Source organism: Gambusia affinis, linkage group LG03 (genome assembly GCF_019740435.1).
Source record: "Gambusia affinis linkage group LG03, SWU_Gaff_1.0, whole genome shotgun sequence".
Lineage (NCBI taxonomy): Eukaryota > Metazoa > Chordata > Actinopteri > Cyprinodontiformes > Poeciliidae > Gambusia > Gambusia affinis.
Window position 1 is genome coordinate 1,784,362 of NC_057870.1, and position 20,283 is coordinate 1,804,644.

At 38.4% G+C, this 20,283-nt stretch overlaps 2 protein-coding genes across 2 annotated transcripts; both read right to left on the reverse strand.

The window, feature by feature from the left end:
- Positions 1-1,433: 1,433 nt before the first annotated feature.
- On the reverse strand, positions 1,434-13,606 carry arrdc1a (arrestin domain containing 1a). The gene is made up of 8 exons (XM_044110620.1): positions 13,379-13,606; positions 9,927-10,037; positions 9,645-9,695; positions 6,486-6,640; positions 5,630-5,812; positions 4,476-4,652; positions 3,851-4,388; positions 1,434-2,161 (listed from the first exon to the last, which is right to left on the reverse strand). The coding sequence occupies exons 1-8, from the start codon at positions 13,494-13,496 to the stop codon at positions 2,124-2,126; spliced, it is 1,371 nt and encodes a 456-aa protein (XP_043966555.1). The 5' UTR covers positions 13,497-13,606; the 3' UTR covers positions 1,434-2,123.
- A 1,643-nt stretch (positions 13,607-15,249) lies between these two features.
- LOC122827708 (P2Y purinoceptor 4) lies at positions 15,250-20,283 on the reverse strand. Its single transcript, XM_044110624.1, has 4 exons — positions 20,226-20,283; positions 15,721-17,355; positions 15,399-15,488; positions 15,250-15,297 (listed from the first exon to the last, which is right to left on the reverse strand). Exons 1-2 carry the CDS (start codon positions 20,281-20,283, stop codon positions 16,307-16,309), a joined length of 1,107 nt encoding a protein of 368 aa, XP_043966559.1. The 3' UTR covers positions 15,250-15,297; positions 15,399-15,488; positions 15,721-16,306.

Here is a 20,283-nt window from a genome sequence, read left to right on the forward strand (position 1 = left end):
CGTGTTTTTTCTTTGTACAAAGAAAACTTGAAAATGGCATATGGTTTAACTCTAAAACCATATTATGGGTGTGTTGTTTTTTTTTTTTTGTTTGGTTTTTTGTTGTTGGAACACTCCAAGTAAGTGTTGAAGACTTTATATACTTTATAGACTTTATAATATTATTAGCCAAATTGCATACCCACAGCTATAAATTTTCCAAGCTAAAACCCAGGTTTTTTGCTCTCTTGACATTGCAGCTTTGTATTTGTCTTCTTTACAGTGCTGTACAAACGCAAAAACCTCAAAGTTTATAACACTTTGTGTAATCTTTACACCAAAAGATACAGGTGGAGGCCTCAAAAATCACCTGGATTTGACTACCTCACAAACAGACCACATTTGTGAGACTGAAGAACTGTGTGTCTAACCAGGTGGTCAACAACACAAGAGCTACACATGGGACTGTACTCTCACCATTTCTTTTCACTTTCTGCACTTCAGACTTCCAGCACAAGTCTGACTTCTGTCATCTACAGAAACACTCAGATGACTTTGTAGTTGTCAGGTGTATCCAAAATGAACAAGAGGCTGAATACAGAGAGCTGGTGGACCACTTTGTGGCATGGTGTGGAAATAGTCCTCATTTTGAATGTAAACAAAAGAGATAATTGTTGATTTCAGGAGAAAAAGGTTAGATCAAACCTTATTTCCATCATTGGAGAAGAAGTGGAGGAGGTTGAGGAATATAAATACCTCTGTGTTCGCGTGGACAACAGACTGGACTGGAGATGCAACAGTGAAGTCGTTTATTAGAAGCACAGAGCAGAATATACTTCTTGAGGAAGCTAAGATCTTTCAAGGTTTGCAGCAAACTGCTGCAGAATATCTATAAGTCTGTTGCTGAGAGCGTCATCTCTTCTACTGTCATTTGTTGGGGCAGCAGAATCAGAACCAGGGACCTAAAAAGGCTCAACAGCCTGATAAAGGAGGCTGGTTCTGTTCTGGGGACGACAGAAGAAAGATTCTTCATAAATATAAAGAAAATGATTGGACAATCCTGACCATCCTCTTCATGGGACTGTTCTGGGAAAACAGAGCGTCTTCATTCTGAGGCTTCTTCAAATTTTCTGCAATACAGACAGCTGCAAAAGATCTTCCCTGCCAATATAGTCACCATCTACGATAACTGAAGAATATTAACATTTAATTTTCTTTTGGGATCAATAAAGTATTTTTGAATTTGACATCTATACCAATATGAGCTGCATTCTACTTAAATACAATGTAATGGATCGGAGTTCAAATGCAGTTGTCATTGTTACACCTGAGGTAGTCTTAATGCTTCAAGTCAAAATGGTTTAAACGAGGCGGTCCCACATATAGAATGGCAGTGCCACCAGAGCAGAGCTTGCTGAGGATCAGCAGCTTATGAAAACACAAGCAACATCCCACTTGTTTAATTCAATTTATTAAAAACAGCAGCAGGAAGACATTCAACACAATAAATAAACAAAATCCTCCTTGATTTTACAGGCAAGGCAATATATCTGCACTAATCTACATGACTGAATACAAAACACCTAATAAATGGCCAACTAAAAGCTCCAATCACAGTGATGTTGCATTATTCTAACAGCAAACATAAGAGGTAAAAACACAATCAGTACACATCATTGATGTGAAGATTTCAATGAGAACAACATTGGACATGCAAAGAGCAAAGGTGCAAAAATTAGCATTGGTCACTTAAATCCTTACAAGTGTCAAAACATTCAAAATTAACCTTGATGATTCAGTTTCTGTATTAAACTATTTAGTAGTATGTCACTGATGGTGGAAAAGCAAATAAACAAACCCACAACTAAAAATCTATTTCAAACATATAAAAATCAAGTTATTTTCTATTTGTATTAATCTAATGCAAGACATTAAACAAACTTTTAAAAGAGTTTGGAGTTTGAGAACACTTCAAAACAGCAGAAACTCCAGGTATAGAGTCCCAGTTTCCTGCTGGCCTGCTCTCTGTATTCTGGGTTTGATTTAAAAAAATAAAAAATTGTAATCCTGGAAATATGTACAAATAGTCCACGCTTAATAATTCCCACATCGTTTCTGTCCGGGTTTTGGTGTTTTGATGAACTTCATGTGTTGAAGCTCTCAGTGTAGGAAGGAGGAGCTTCTGGAAAACACAGACACCATCACACAAAAACACAATGTTATTGTATTATGGAGAGTGAAAAGTGCCAAATTGCATTAAATAAATAACTTGGGGAATATGTCCATTTTTTAAAAAGCTCTTGAACAAAAGTATATGATTATGTGCTAACTCGCAAATAAAGTCAGTGAATCTTTGCATTGCAGAGACAGATGTTATATGTGGGGATTTTTACTGGTAAATATTTTCAGTTTGAAAGCAGTTTCACCTCTCTGTTCTCTAAACTTGTTATACTTTGCTTACATTTTCAGTTTGAATGCAGGAATTCATTTGTTTGTTCTCAAAACTTGTAATGCTTGCACTCAAAACCTCTGCTCTCTGTCAAATGTTCTCTGTGCTCTCTCAACTCTGGTCAGACTTTCTCCTTGCTCGCAAAACTTCTCTCTGCATGGGTAAAATCTCCACTCCCCAACCTCTCTGCTCGCTTGCAAATAGTTTTCTGCTCTCTCACGGAACAAGCAGTAACACTCCCTGGCAACCGTTCTAGCCAGGCTATAAATAAAGTGTTATTGAGCCTTTGCAGGTGATGTCACACTCTCCAGAACTCCACCCACTCTGCCATGATGAGGTCAAAACAACCAATGTGCTCCTACGTCTGTCTCAAAACAGACATCTGTAACCTAATATCACTTTTATTTAGCTTGTTTCACTTTAAAAATGGTTATAGGGTGATGTGTGGTCGGCTGCAGAAACAGACATTTTGTAACTTTTAATGAGGAAAGACAAGGCGGTGATGGATAGCAGCTGTCATTCATCGTGACTGTCAGCCTTCTGTGTAATTGCTGATTTGCAGTGAACTCTTTTTAAAACGTAAGAAGATTAACGTTCATATACTTTATGAGTGTAAGTATAGTTTGAAAGATACCAAATATTGCTTTATTGAGAAGGTGCGCTTCAGAAGAAATGGGTGGGTGTCTAAGCTAGGCATTTCCAACTTTTAAAAATCCACCGTCTATGAGCCCCAACCAGGTGTGTAACGTTCACAGACAAATTAGCTTGACTCGAAAAGTAGAAACCATGAATAAACTGACAAAAACAACTTTGGAAAACAGTTTCAGTTGCTCTGTTTAATACTCCCGTCCCTCACTTCCAACATCCGTCATGGTGCCTCGAATGATTAAGTGACATAGTTGCAAAGGTTCAACAGTGGGCGGTGGGAGCCTCCTGTATTGTACGTTTGTTTCCTTCTACTGGGTGTTCCTGTGTTGCTACAATCAATTGTAGCACCTGTTCTTTCTATGCTGCCCACTGGATGCAAGGAGAAGCAACTTCAGCTTTTTGTTCCATGCTACAACTTTCAGAGTCATGACATTCTTTCAAAAGAAGAGCGACAGCAAGTTCAATTTGTCACAGCGGCAACTAGTAATGGCACTTGATGTGGCAGCTGCTGGAAGCTGACTCAGCTTAATAGTGGCAGGTTCCAGCAGCTGCCACTAGGGTACCAGAGCCAGGGATATAAAATCTGTGCAGAAAGGACAAAATCTGAGCATGAATACAAAGATTTGAAAGAATATTTGAAAGATAGCAGAAGTTCTGAGTGCAAGCATTGCAAGTTTTGTGAACGAAGAGATGAAATCATGCATTCAAACTGAAAATGTAAGCTTCACCCTTTATGGCAGTAGAATTCCCCCATAAAGCTACATAAAAACTCACCTTGTGGGTAGGCTGAAGTGGCATAGTCTGGAGGAGGGTGACTGAGTGGTGCTGCCATTGGATGGGCACCATTACCAGAGGGGTAAGGGGCCGTTGCCCCTGTCGACCCTCTAGATGAAGGTCCACTTGGAGCTGGGGCAAATGCATTGGGTGGTTGGTTCTGGGGAAAGAAGAGGCCTGGAGCATAGCTGAAGGCATTGGGAGATACCGCCTGAGACTGGCGCTTGTTGGGAAAGTCGCCATTCATCAAGTTCCCACCTTCTGCGGCATGGGGGTGCTCAGCAGGAGGGGCACTGGGGGAGCTGTGGGAGGACATCCTGGAACGGGGTGTGGGACGGGGAGCAGGTCTAGGACCAGGTTGAGCTGCTGGTGTGTTCATGGAGGAAGACGCCGGGGGCTCTGCTTCTGACTCAGGAGCTACTAGCTCTTTCTTGGACGGAGGAATTTCTTTTTTGGAATGACAGCGTTTTTTGTCAAGTGAGACATTTCCAATATGGATCGGTAATGTCAGCGAGACATCGGGAGACTTTAGGCTGACCTGAAAACAGAATAAACAGATTCACTAAGCTAAACATTCTGACAACATCATAATAAACTTTAAAGGACATGGAGTGTCTAATATTACCTTGACATAATACTCAATCTTTATAAGTTCACAGCCAATCAGTGAGGACTGAGGGAGGGCAGGAACAATGATCTGCTCCTCCCACTTCACCTCTCTACCGCTCTTCACCCCACCGCCTTCCGCCTCAACTATGGACTTCAGATCATAGGTGGGCTTCTTCGTCTCATAGGTCACCCTCTGAAAACAGTAACAATACGGAAATTACTAAAGCAAAGCTGAATGTGAAATGGTGTTAAAAGGCAGGTTTTCGCAGAAAAAGTACAAAGAACACAAAAACCACGAAGGCAAAGCTAGGAGTTGTGAAATATGAAATATTTAAAATAGGGAAAGAGCAGCTGATTTAGAATCTTTGCCTAGTCATCACCCATTTTGACTTTAAGATCCCTATTGTTTTGTTTCTCTGTGCATTCTTTAGCTTTGGTTGTTTTTCTATGAACATTTCAACTGTGGGTCCAAAACAGGGTCAGATGCTGATCAAGGAACTATTCCCAAAGCAGCAGCATTGACCAATGGTTTCTCAGCAGAGAAGTGTGTGGGAGAGTCTTCCATTACGAAGATAAAACCTGTGACTTTGAGCAATATCTCTAAGCAAACAACAAGCATATTTTACAAGTTTTATAGTTTCTGCAAAGTCCTTGGGAGGGTGTAACCGCAACAAACTTTGAAAGGTTTGATTGAAGTGGACTTCTGAGAGTTTCCAAGATTGAACAGACTGTTGTGGTCAGGATTAAAGCTACACAGCGACATTTACACTGTGAAACTGAAATATAAATCACTTCAGAATCAGAGCATAAACCATAAATTCAGGAGTGACTTGTTTATTAAAAGTTTGCTTACACAATAGTGTAAGTTGGCTTACACTATTGTGTAAGCCAATTTACACAATAGTGTAAGTTTCAATTAAGTGGCCTTGGAAGACCAGATGATATAGAAAAATAACTGCCACATTGCCTTTGTATTCATTTAACACCGTAACTTACAATGCTAAATTCAATAGCATGAGCACCTGAACACCACTGATGTAAAATCAGTGAGACTTCAACTCAAATTTCAAAAGCATCGATCATCAATAAAATGACTTAATCTCATGTAACCATGGAAACACTTTACCAACATAGGGATGTAGGGGATGTAGTGCATTGAAAAGCTTTTACCTGCACGAGGCTGGCAGCTATGTGGCCTGTGGGCTTTGAGGACTGGTTATGGATGTAGGCCGACACCTTGATGATCTGGCCTGGTGTGTAACCCTTCATGTCTGTTTCGGCCTTCAGAACAATTGTCCCCGTTTTCAGAAGCATGTAGGTGAACTGTTGAGTTACTTCAGAAGTGGATGGTCCCTGTAAAGAATAACAAGGACAAAATGATCAGAGAGTTTGTAAATAAATTCCATTGGATCTTTCATTGGTCTTTTCTTTTCTCTTAAAGTCTGACACAGAAAAAAAAAAAAACTACCCACAATTAAACATTCACATTATGTCTTGTCTCTCTTAATTATTTCCGTATTTTGTGATCTACTTATGACTTTGACTGAAACCTTTCTTGATTGATGAATTGGGAGAAAAAAAATAATGTGTCTGTATAGGTTTTTCTGAACTACTTCAGAGAGTAGCATTAATGTGCTGCTAGTGCCAGTGAAAGTCTTCTCTTCAATATGTTTCCACCAGTATTTAGCTTTGTTCCAGTGTTACTAAATCAAGATGAATGTGAAAACCAGGCCTAAAAATGGTTGGGAGATAAACAAGTCTCATCACTTATACTCTAATCTGGCGCTCTGGAGTGTAAAGATCCCTTGGTCAACAAATTCAACATCCCTTCTCTACACAACGACCTCCAAACGGCTTAGCTTGCCTATCTCTGTTCTACATTTATGCACATCCAGTTTATTTTCTCCATACAAAAGAATATCTGAACCTGTTCCATTTTACCACCTGGATTTTTAATTGAACACCCACATCCACCACCAACCTGATGTACCAGCACTAATCTGTAGAAAAATCCAGAACAGCTCACCCATATGTCAGGCAGTTCATTCAGGTTCAGAAGGCTCAGCAGGTAGAAAGGCTTCTCTGTGCTGTAGTCTTTGGCAAATCGAGGGGTTTCGATAAAAGCCCTCACTCTGTAAATGATTTTGCCATAACTGCCTTCAAAGGAGGTTGGTGAAGAGGCTGTGGGAGACAAGCATAACAAAACCATCATGTTTCCTTTATGAAATGCTCAAAATCTGATCAATTCTACTCTAAAGCACAGTTCATCATGACACATGGTTTTCACTTTAAAATTCAGATTCAATTTGATCATTTATTAAATATAATAGAAAAAGAGCTTTTTTTTTGCTTATTAGTCTTCAGAATGATTATACCAAAAAGGGTCTTAAATAGATAAACAAGCCACACACACACACACGCCAACACACACACATTTCAAACCACACAATGTTGTGTAACAGTGTAAAAGACTGGTTGGGCTGGTTTATTGTTTTTACATCTTGTAATGCAGTGGCAGCTTTACCTAGAAAGAACAATAATCTCAAACTCTTGTATTTGAGTTCATCCAAGACTCAAATACAAAGATATAGTCAGCGCTGTGTTGCGTGCGTCAGTCTATGAAGTCAAAGGAAGTAACTACAAAGTCCACATCAACAGATAATCATCTCAGTCAAGATGTTTATCCAGAAATATCTTTTTATTCTCCGTTCAGCCTCATGTCAGAAACTGCCATGTGTCACCGTGGAGCGACACAGTTTAAAGGGAGAAACTGCTTACTGCGTCAGAACCCACATAAACACACACCTTGAGCTGCATATCTCTGACCAGGACTTAACATGTCATCTGAGATAAATGTTCCATTTGGTCATTCTCTTTGGAGTTCAACAAAACATTCTTTGAAAATTCAAGATTTGTTTGTAACATTTCCTGGAGACATCTCTTTGCTGATGACTCAGAATGAAGGTGAGAAGGCTTGTCATTACAGGCACAACTGTTCTGTAGGAACTTTATGAACTAAAGCCCAACAACTTGAAAACAAAGTGATAAGTGTTTGTTTCACAAAAATAACGTTCACTTCACTCCTTTAATATTAGTTACAACCTGTTAGCTTGACTTCTGACTTTTGATAATTAAAGCTGTCCATCTGAGAAACTTTGCCTGGTCCTCAAGATGTTCTTTAAGGAAGGGACTCTGTCAGACCAGAGTTAACGCCCGACTCTGGCACCAGAAAACTGGTACCAAGTACTGACAGCCAAATGTTTCTATAGGAAGGAGACCTAATGATGCCACTTGACGAAATACTTGACTGTTTCCGTGTTGAGATCATACCATCCAAACGAACCCCGCACAAGCCTTCTATGACCTGGTTTTATTGTTTATGTGGGTCGCACTTCAACACCATAACAAGCTGTGTCACCAAACTAGATTAACCAAAGTTTAGGAGTCAGCGAGTTTCACTTTATTAACGTGTTGGAAATCAGATAAGTAATCAACACTGCTAATATACTTTCTCAGCAGAAGAATGTTTTGTGTTTGAACCTGTTCTGGCTAATATGCAGCCAGTTTACAGGCATCGCTGTCCTGTGACTATAGACAATAACAGTATGAAAATGGGTGTGGATTGAAAAAAAAAAACAGTAACTTGCCAACCACATCATTTGGAATGGAAAATGGAATGCAAAAATTATTCATATCTCTCAATAAGAAAATATACTGGCATACATCAAGACAGTCCAGGATACTAAGGCAACAAAATCCAACAATCCGGTTTTACTTTTCTGCCCGATTAACTCAATTCCAATTCTGTGTCTGCAAGTTTGACCACTTTGCAGGCAGACAGTTATGAAATTCTGCTGTTATTTTCTCAGATCTATGGTCCTTTAGGAAGGAACAGTTAAAGTTGGCCCTTGTCTTGCTGGGTTATTGTGTCATTCATAAAATTCATAAAACTAATAAGTATATTTTGAATGTTGCATTTAATATAAGATAAAGTGTTCATCCCCATTATTAGATGTATCATGTTAATCTGTAAGTGGACTGAATTTACATGAGACCTTTTTACCCATGCAAACAGCAAATCTTCTCATAGCAAGATAAATATTTCCCAGTGAGTCTTGGCTGTCCTACAGCTGCTGAAAGGCATAAAAATGTAAACATTTTTTTTTTTTTTTACCAAATTCAGTATAAAAATGAGTAGGATAGGATTTATTCCTCTGAAGATGTTTTATTGATGAACATTTACAACTAAGGAGTGTTTTCAATAAACTTCTATGGCAAGTGATTTGAAACAAAACTCCAGAGTCACAAATTAAACATGGAAAAGAATCATCTGGCTTTTCTTGGAAAATGTTTTATCCTCCTTTTGTTGGATTAAGAATTTCTGAAAAGGTTCATTGTGATTTCTTTCTTTATGAAATCACATCATTTGTCAAGAGACAAATGATGTGATGTTTTTTTAAATGTAAATTTAAAATGTTTTTTTGTTTTTTTTATCCCAATTCCTCCAAACAAAATCGGTTCTCTTCTCTAGCCCAACGAAGAGTTGGTGCCAAGTAAGAACCACTTTAATAGTGACGAAGATGGTCTTCTACCAGTGAAGAACAACTGCTCAGCATTGAGTTTGTTTGGGTGGAAAAATACCCAGAAGACTCCAAATTCAGAGTCCTGTCTGTGATATCAAGGTTATATCTGACCAATAGAACCATCTGCTGGAACGTCATAAGAATCCATTAATCTACAAAACATTGTGATAGCAAGAAGAAAAAAAGCTAGGAAAAGTGTGCAGAGTTCTCCAGTTGCCATTACAGCCCGACAGCCTGAGGACCCTGGCTCAAGGTGACCTCTCGCAATGTGTGTTGTTGTGCTCTGTTACTGCATTAACAACTAATTTGGCATCACAGTATCAAGATACGCTTTTTAGAAGAATTCCTAAAACAAGTCTTGGTTGTTGATTGCTCTGTGGTCCAAATGAAAATCTGGGAAGATTTTCTCTCACTACCTAGTAGTAAAAAGAAAAATCAGTGTCCTGAGTCTCAGGTAACTGTTGCCAGTCCAGGCTATGATGATGGTATAAATCCACATGCAAAACATTGCAGCCTGAATGGAATTGCAAGGGGGAAAAACCCACTATCATGGGAAAGAATGCAAAGCAGCATGTGTTCATCCCGTCACTCATCAATCCTACCTGGTATGAGAAACTTGAAGGGAAACTGGTGGTCGCCCTGCTTCAGGGTTCCTGTATGGGACACAAAGAGAGCACAGAAACAATCAGCCTCCTGTTTTTCACCCAGGGCTGCAGTGGGCAAATGCAGCTTTCATTTGTGCAGTCTTTAGACTTCAGCTACACACCTTAATGTCATTTGGATGACAAAGACGTCACGCTGATATTTACTTACTAAACATGTCAAAAATAATCCCGACAAGCCCAATCGCTAAAGGGAACAGTGCTATCAGTGGTGGACTGTACCTTTGTCGGCAACAGAGATGGTGTTGTTAAAGTACTGCTCCTCTGTTGTCCAGGCGGTGTCATTTATCTTACTGGTGATGCCACAGAAACCATTGCAGCTCACTTTGATGGCTGTGGATAAAATAAAAAAAACACACACAGGAAATAGATTTAAAAATGAAGCAGTGCTAACAGTTTAAGCAGCTTTCAGCAAATGTTAAGTTACCACAGAAAAAACAAAAAACAAAAAAAACACTACTCTGGAATCTCTACTATTGAAATGAAAACCATGTACATAAACATCTGTGAATTTAGAAAAAAAACAAACAAACAAAAAAAACAGGAAGAACTGTGTTCCACTTCGCTGCTCTGCTGGGCCTTACACCCCACATTAACTCATTTAGATGTACGATAAAGCAAAACTATGCTACTGAACAATGACTATTTACAAAGTATCATTTGCTATCATTTTTACTGTATGAGAAATGTTTGATGTTAATTTATTCTGCACATTCCATCATACTGAGGTAATGGGAAATAGGATGTTTACAGCAAGAAATACATGAGCTTTATACTGTATAACCACTTCTGTAATGGCAGCAACAGCAACAACTTTGTTAAGAATGACAATAAATATTTAAACATGAATCCTGTTTGTCAGGTAGACATGCGTCAGACTGAAACTCAGTGATGAATACAGACAAGGAGAAATGTCTGTAATAATGTGGCACAACTGTTGATCACGCTTATGAAAATACTGTTAGAATATATGCTGGAGCACCTGGATAGAAACCACACATGTAAGAGGAGAATATGTTATCTCCATTATAATATACTCAAGACCAGTATTTGAGCCTGGAACCTTTTTGCAGCAATCTCCAGTGCTAACAGAACTAATGATTAATGTTTTCACACCGGTCGATAGCATTACACATTACACGTTTCATACTGGAACCGCAGTTCTTATCATTCCTTCTATAAATGACAATAGACTCACTATCTGCAGTACAAATAACTGTGGAGATAAATTAGTGATGCAACAACAGGAAAGTTTTTCCTTGCTGAATAATAAAAAAAATGCTAGTTTTAATATAAAATCTATTGGAACAGAAACTCTCTCTCTGTGTAGTCACTAAAGGTGTCACAGCATGTTACTGAATCTAGTTTCTTTTATTTGAGTAAAAATTCAAGAGAGGTGAGGTTTGTAGTTAGATACATGAATACTAATGATCTTGTAAAAGATTCAAAATGACTTTTACGGTTTCAAAAACTATTGCATTTTTTTGTCCTTTCATGGTCAATGATTTCTACATTTCTATTTATCTAATTGTATGTTCTGTAGTTATACAGTCTTGGGCCATTTACTGCATTCCATCAGCCCTGTCTCTCTCCACCCAATAAAGTCTAATAAGAGTCACTAGAGTAAAAAAAAAAAAAATATTTAAAACAAATCGGAATTTAGCATGACTGAACATCGGTATGAGCCTGACCAGCCTAATCAGTGCATCTGTGGAGAAAAGGATTAAATAACTCCAACAGAACTAAATGCAAAAAATTACTGCAATTACTGTACTCATATACTGGCATATCAACTTAATACAAGTCATCTAATAGTTGCATGATCTAATGTAGCACCCTGACATGGTCCAATAGAATCATGCCAGGTTCTGGTGTGGTGTCAGTGTGCAGCAAAATGCCTCAGGGGTGGCAGGAAAATCAACTGCCACAAAGGCAGAAATAACTTCCAAAAAGTTTAGAAAATTATACTCATATTTCTACAATTAGTTAGGATAATTGGAAAAATAAATAGCTTTGGAAAAATTCTGTAAACTCTTTACTGTCTTGACGACGTCGATGACCTGATAGATCCACAGACTTATCTAAAGGCATTTTGAGAGTGACAGTTAAGGGGTTAAACAATTTTTTAATGACCTGAGAAGATCCACTGAGTGAAAATTTAACTCCTAAGGACCAAAACCGTTGGTCTCAAAGCCTGCATGAGGATGTCCAAATGATTGAGCCTGCAGCAGGTTAGAGGACAGACAGAACAACATGATCTGCCTGAACAGGAATGTCAACTAACTGGAAAGACCGTAAACACAGCGCCACTCCCAACATGGGAACCAGCTCTCAGAGGGAAGGTAGCAGAATTTCAGCCAGCTTCAGCCTGTGAGTATCAGCTCAGAAACATGACTCTGTGTCTGAAGGTTTTGGTCCCGTCTCAGTGAAGAGGTCTGTGGGCTGTAGAAAAACCCAAGATTTAAAAGTATCTGTGTGACCCTTTTCCCTTTCCCTTCTCCTGATGACACAAGAGTTCCTGATGGTTTAGAACAGTGGTCCCCAACCACCGGGCCGCGGACCGGTACCGGTCCGTGGACCAATTGGTACCGGGCCGCGCAAGAAATAATTAAATATGTCCGTTCTATGTATTGAGTATGGAGGAGCTTTTATTTTGAAAATCGTACACCGGATGCCGAGGTTTGAGTCATGCGCCAGCTCACAACCCCCCCCCCGTTCGATCTTCACAACGCACGCACGAACACCCCCCCCCCCGGTCCGCAGGAAATTTACGAAGGCTTGGCCCGGTCCGCTGTACTAAAAAGGTTGGAGACCACTGGTTTAGAAGAGTGAATTCTCATCATCCAAAGGAAGCGTCGCTCTAGCGCAAACTGGATGGGTTGTGCTCTCGTTTCCAGTTCCACAGTCCATTTTTCCTTCTTCTAGTTTCAGTTTATGTTCTACTATTATGCAAGACAATGGGTGACAATGACTGAGTGTTCTTAACAGAAACAGAGAAGGAAGTTCTGAAACAGTGAGTCAGGTCAGCTGATGTTCTGACAGTCAACTTGTCAAAGCAGGTTGACAGGTTAGGCTTTTCTAGGAGTCTCCTGAGAAAGCATTCCTGTGTTCCTTTTATAAGAAGAATTCCCAGTGCAGTCAACCAAAAGTTACACAATTAATTTGTTTCTATTTGGTATTTAATACTCAGTCAAGAAAACTACAGAAGCTTAACTAATTCACTGAAACGCTGCCAATCAAGTCTGCTAACGTTTTCCCTTATTGTTTGAGGCCTTTCCAGTACCTCAAATGATGCAGCTTGACCTGACTGCACAAATAACTAACCTGTATAAAACATATCATCAGCAGTTAATTATAAATATAACAGATGCAACTTTGACTTTAAACAACAGTTATTCTTCAATCTTTTGGCTTCTAAAAACACTCCAACCTCCACTTCACCATCCACTTAACCCCTCCATTCTCCCCGAACCCGTCCAGCTCCACCCGGTCTTACAGGTGGTCCAAAACGTCCCATAGTCTACAAGGAGCTTTAATAAATCCAGCAGGTCTCGAAGTAAAACGGAGCTGCGTGACTCTGCTTGATCCTGACTCATTTCCCCACTTCCTTGTTCAGCGACAGGAACATTTCCCACCAGGGGGGAGACGGACACGGTTCAGCGAAGGTTTCCTACCTTTGCATTGGATCGGCTGGTTCAGTTTGACTGTCACCTTCCCAGAAATGGACTCTCCCGGAGCGTACACAACTTTGTTCTCGTTAAATTCGACCTCGATGGCCTCCAGCTTTCCCATGTTATCCTCACCGAAACCAATAATCACCTGAGCAACGCACGAGAACTGCTGGACTCAGTACCTGGCTCTCTAACTCCGCCTCTTATTGACGTCAGCAGCAGCGCCAAGGTAATCTTGGGCAACTTTTGTCTGTTTAACAATTAAAAACAAAATTGCAGAGCTCCTAAAACTAGCACAATCTGAAAATAATTATGGACGTTACTGTGAGCTTTTAAAATGAGTTAAGAAAGATCTTAAGTAAAGCTGGGGCAAGTAGAATAGAAAAATAGCATAAAGTAAGATAACTGATTGGTGTCTGAGTTGATAGCGTTATCCTCTACTCTTCCTGAAATTCTATCGGAACAACAGAGAGCCAAGTTACAAAGCCTTCAGCTTAAACTTGATCAGACTTATATTAGAAAAGCAAAAGGAGCTTTTATACGTTCACAGGACAAATGGTTACAAGAGGGGGAACAAAACTCTAGCTACTTCTTGAAACTTGAAAAGCAAAGACAAACAAAAAATGATATTATTAAACTTAATTTAAGTGGCACAATCATTGATGACCCCAAAATGATTGCCAATATATGTGAACCTTTTTACAAATCATTGTATGAGTCTAGACATTCTCCTGAGGAACATGATTATTTCTTTAACTCCTCTAGTGGCACAGAAACAATTGGTGACCAAAACAAAATATTATGTGACTCTCCAATCATGCCTGATGAAATTAAAGAAGCTATTAATAGTCTTAAATCAAATAAATCCCCTGGATGGGCTTACATCAGAACTTTATAAGATGTTCTCAGAAGAACTCACTCCATTTTTACATTCTGTATTTATTGAAAGCATTAGTAATGAAAGACTCCCCCCATCACTTTCTCAAAGTTTAATTATTCTAGTCCCAAAACCTCAGAAGAATGCATTAAATTTGGAAAACTGGAGTCTTATTTCTTTACTTAGCCAAACAGTGATTCCAAAATTTTAGCCAGTTGTTTGGCAAAAGCAAAAGAAAAAAGTTCTTAGTGGTAATAGAGGAATCTCAGAATGGCTTTATGGCTGGAAGGCAAATTATTGATAATATAAGATTGGTTCTTGATATCTTAGACTATCCAGAAATGATTTCAGCTAACAGCTTTAACAGCAAAAATAGTGATCATAAAGGCCTCTCAGTTGCAGGAAAAACAATCCTCTTGAGTCAACTAGCTTATGATACAACTTTTTTCTTACAAGACAAGTTTCAAATTACTGTTGCACTTAAACTTTTAATTCATTTTCTGTAGCCTCTGGTCTTAAACTTAACTTATCTAAATGTGAACTTCTCCCAATCAATAGTTGTAATGGATTATCTTTGTCAGGAATTCCTGTGAAGTCTGAAGTTAAATATCTTGGGGTAACTATAGTTAAAGATCAAACAGCAAGAATTAACAAGAACTTTGATCCAATTATACCCTCCTGCCAACAAAGATTTAATCTCTGTTTACAGAGAGACCTGACTATCACTGGTGGAGTCCTGCTGGCCAAAACTGAAGGTTTTGATCAAATACTCTTTTATTTCATTTGGGGAAAAAAGCCCCATCTTATTAAGAAGAATGTTATGATCAATAGACTAAGTTCAGGTGGTTTCAAGGTTCTGGACTTTAATACCCTACATTCTGAATTAAAAGCAAAATCCTGTGGATTTGTTTCTCCAGCCCCTCGAGCACACTACTGCCTGCAATTGCACATTCTTTATTTGTAAATAAAGTTTATTTAAAAAAAGAAAAGGTGTCCAGCGGCTCCCAGTGGCGAGGCCTGGTGGTGCGAAGTGAAACAGGTGCATCTAAATAAATTAGAGCAACACAGGAATGTTATTGTAGTTTTTGTAAATAAATGTTAATTTGCATTAAAAATTCAGTTAAAAAGTGAAAAAAGGCAACTTACCCTTGTAATTACCTCTTTTTCTTTTTGCAAGGTGGGATCAAGTCGTCGTCCCCCAAGTCAACAAATACTTCAAGTATTTTTACTTTAACACTGAAATCCCAAGTTAGGAAATACAATTATTAGAATAAGTTTAGAAATATGCCTGGTTCTGTATTGAGATTCTTAAATGACTAATTTAAGTGATTATAGCATCTTAATGAAGAATAATTGTTTAAAAAACAAATATGTGGAGAAATTTGGCAGAATAAGCAGCAAAAGAAACTTTAAAAACTGGACAAATAAAAAATCTGATTTGATGTTGCATTTCTCAATATGTCCATACATGAATTATTATCTAATTGATCTATTGTAGCTTCACTGTCCTCATCCTCAAATCCAGGCTTCCCGTGTCTCTGGTTCAACACGTCCAGGTTCTCTTTCCATCTGCCTCAAGACTTCATTCATTTGATCGCGCAGAAACTGTACTACTTCCATTCTTTTTCTGCTTCCTTCGTCTCTAGTGAAGGAAGGTGGCTGGTGATGGTGTTGACTCACTAGCGCCACCTCTTGGCTAAAAAAGAACCCTGCGAAGGAACCCATAAGTCACTCCCAGGACAGAACAACATAGGCAAGGCTTAAACACATTTTACAATTTATTTATTAGACACACATTAGCTCATGCTAAATTTAAAGTATATGTTTGAATCTTCATTATTTTTTCAATTTCCAACAAGTGGAAAATTATTTATCAAAAATAAACATAACTACACTCCAGTAGTTTTTGTTAATACTGGAATAATACAGCTAACTGATGAAAGAAATACAACTTGCTAACTTTCCAGATTACTTCAGCCTCCATGAGGTCAATGAATATAATAATGCAAGTTGTAAAGATGACCAGATGGTTCAAGCTATGCTTTGGGCTTCTGTTAATCCATCTCTCTCTGATTTGCAGTCATTTCTGATTCACTTCGGTTCGGTCTGTTCGGAACATCCGCCTTCCCATCCCGGAGAGACTGAAATGCATCTCGAAAATTCTGAGAACCAAAACAATACAGCACGGGGTCCAGACAACTGTTCACACCGGCTAAGATCCAGGTGGTGTAGTAGGCCGTCTCAATCTGCTGGAGAACACTGCATTCTCCCGGATAGAATTTCTTCAACACCACTCCCAGAGTTCGTACAATATTCAAAGGCAGGAAACACACGCCAAATATAAGCAGGCACACACCTATCATCCTCTGAGATTTCAGCTTGACTTTCAGACCTTTGGCTGTGCTGATGTTAAGGTTAGTCAATGTGTTTGCCAAGCGGCCATAACAGATAGCAGAGACCGAGAAAGGAAGCAGGAATCCAAAGATGAACAGGAAGAAGTTAATGATGAAGTAGAAATTGGTCAGATTTCTCTGATGGATGGAGAGACATTGACTGCTCCCTTTCTCTTTGCTGCTGGGAGGGAGCAGGACTGCATAGATCAGAGCCTTGATCGCCAGCAAACACCACACACATGCACAGAGTTTTCGAACAAAAGACTTCCGCTTGAAGCGGGAGCTCTTGTTGAAGTGCACCACAGTAATGTAGCGATGGATGCTGATGAGAGTAAGAAACATAGTGCTGCCGTAAAAATGTGAGCTCAACAGGGCGATCTTGAGCTGGCAGAGGAAGTGGCCGAAGGGCCAGTCATTACCCATGGCGAAGTACACAGCCATCATGGGGGTTACCGGAGTGGCGATGGCGTCACTCAGGGCCAGGTGGAACTGTAGGGTGGTTCCAGACGTCCAGCATGGAAAACGACAACAGAACACCCACAAGCTGAACATATTTAGGAGGAATCCGATGAAGAAGACCAGACACAGGAATAAGGTGAGAGCCAAATGCTGGTTCCCTCCCTGGCAATCAGATGAGGAGTTGTTGGTGGTTAGTGGTGTTGTGAAATCCCCAACAGTGGACACTTCCACCATGTTTTTTGTTGCGACACCTGTGAAGAAAAAGCAGGTTAGTGCTTTAGTGTTATGTACTCTCCTGATTAAAATCTTAGTATCTGCGTCATAAGAAGGTTGTAAGCTGAGCTCAAAAATGCAAAAACAAACTAAGGCAGAAAGAAAATATGTAGAGGAGACAGAACATTGAAACCTGCTTTTAAACTCAAACAGGCTGGTTATAAAAGTTGAAAACCATTTCCTTTTTATACTTTAAAAGTAGAAATGAAAGTATCAGAAAGTGGCCAGGAGTTAGGTCGTGTTAATTATCATAATATTTATTGAGCCATTCAAAATGTGAGTACCAATTTTGCATGCCTTTCAGTCGGCTGGTGGAGACATAATGTCCCATTCAGTGGAATTTAAACCAATAAATTGTGCATCCATTTTTTTCAATGCATTTGAGGATTATTACAGAAATTCTCAACGACTGCCTCACTGCTGTGATTGAACATCGTGAGAGGCTTTGCTTGTGCAGCTCAACAATCCTGCAATGGTCAAACAGAAAGACGTTTGTGCATAGCTCCGGAAGAGTGGGAATATGGCATGAGAGCCAGATTTATGTGCAGATTTCAATTTTTTAAGCCAATAGCTCGAAACATTTGATCAGTTGATGCACAGGGAATTTGAGTTTAAATGCAGGTTTGTCTCCTGATTTTTTTGTCTCTTGTTCAGCTTTTTCTATTTGTATTTCAAAACCCTGCTGGTGATAATCTATCAGCATGAAATTACCATATTTGGATTTTCTTGTCTTGTCTTAATGGAAAAAAATCAATTAGAGAAAGCAATGGAAAAGAGAACGGAAAGAATAAATTTTTTGGCATATTACATCATATCCTATAGCTTGTCAACATGTAAACTATTTCCTGTTGCAGCTCAATAAAGTCTATTCTATTCTATTCTATTCTATTCTATTCTATTCTAACACAAACACATAATGAATATAAACTCACACAAAAGGGAATTAACATCAACAGCTCATTTCAGATGTGCAATTGTGAATTTTTACTGGTTGCTTAAAAACAATTTTAATTCCATTTTTGCATGATAGATTGTTTTCTGTTTCTGACTGTGGGCGAATACACTTCCTCATATAATCTCTATGCCTTCTTCTTGTTCAAACCCAGGTACTTAACCTCTGGACAGCAGTTTCTTAGTTCTCTTTCTAGTTGGATATTTTTGGAATTAAAGAAGCAAATATATGTGACAACACTCAGATATTAATGAATAGCCTCAGAAAATCCTGATAAAATAGGAGAACTGTGACTACATTTAAATCCATGATACTTTACTATTTTTCAACAAAATTTTATGTACGTGTAAGCCTATTGTAATAAGCAATAAATTACTTAATTGCATGATGAATTAACAGGAGCTCAGTAATTTTCTTTCTGATGATTAAGATTCTTTGTTTACAGAGAATTGATAAGCCCTTTTATTTATAGTTGTGGTTGTGTGAGGCTTTATTTACTGTTTTTGGTATTTTTCTTTCCCTTTTCTTAATATTTAAAGTATCCTCCCATTCCAGAGTAAAGTGCTGTAAGATGTATTGATCTATGAGAAAACAAACTTGCATTATCTAAAAATCCTAATCAAAAAGAATATTAAAAATCCTTCAATTCTTGAATCCATCTGTGGCAGCACAGAAAATGTATATATTTCTCCTTTCTATTGCTTACATTTTTAACATGTTTGGATGTTACAATTACATATATTTTTTAAAATATGTAGTTTATACGATAACTTAATTTTTCATGAGCCTCCATCATTTGCTCTGGTCATCCGAACTGAAGCAGAACTGGCGAATAGGGCTTTATGTTGTACATTTTTCATTCTTTCTCTTGTTTTATTTATTGAAGTGAATCAAAAATGCCTGAATTAAGCACCACATTCTTTTGCTGATTTTAGTGTTGTTACAGAACTGAGAAGCAACGCATTTACACCTAAAACCCAGCTGATCCCATCACACTTCCTCAAAGCAAAGTTCTGACATTTCACTGTGGTGGAATCGTGAGGCCATACAGGCGCTTCACTTCAGTAAATCCAGGTTTTCAAAAAACAAGAAAGACTTCTATTAATATAGAAATTGTTTACATACAACCGGTTAAAAACATAAGACAAAAGTTATTGCATAAAATAATAGATGTTTGCTCTGATATAACTTCAGTGAGAAGAGAGTGTCTTTTAATTTTGGTGTATGATTTCAACTGTAAACAAGGATTTAAAGTTATAGTACAAAAAGTTGACCAGAACAAAGTTAATTTAAATTTGAACTAAAATATTATTGGTACCATTTCCCATCATATAAATACAGAATGGGCCTATTCTCATCACATCTCCGTGTGTTATTATTCAGCTAATATTCAGTGTATTCGTATTATTAAGGTGTTGCTATAAGACACATGAATAGATCTACAGTCCTATTTGGATTTTTTTTAAAACTTGTTCTCATTTGTAGATGTACCTGATAATGTAAAGTTCTCATCAGTACACAGCCGGATATTCTATAAATACTGCAACACTTTGGCTGAGAGGAAAGAATTCTGCAACAGCTGCTTTCTTGCATTTAATGAAGTTTTCACTTTGACTCATTTTAAAAAAATTATTTTGCATGTATAAATGTTATGTAGCATCCCACTTATTACAAAATAACATCCATTGCACAATATCAAATAAAACTCATCTGTTACCCATCAGATCTGATGTCAGTATTCTGGGAGACTCCCACTTGTATTTCACTCCATCCCGATTTAATTCAGTTCTCTAAACATCTTTTAAGCTAAAATGATTTACAGAACATTTGAACAAATATTGTTTAACTTCTAACTGCATCTGGTTCTTTGTATATAATAGTTTAGAGAGAGCTTACCAGGACCTGTTGTCAGGGTGAAAACCATCTCATCTGTCACACTTGTCAGTAGCTGCAT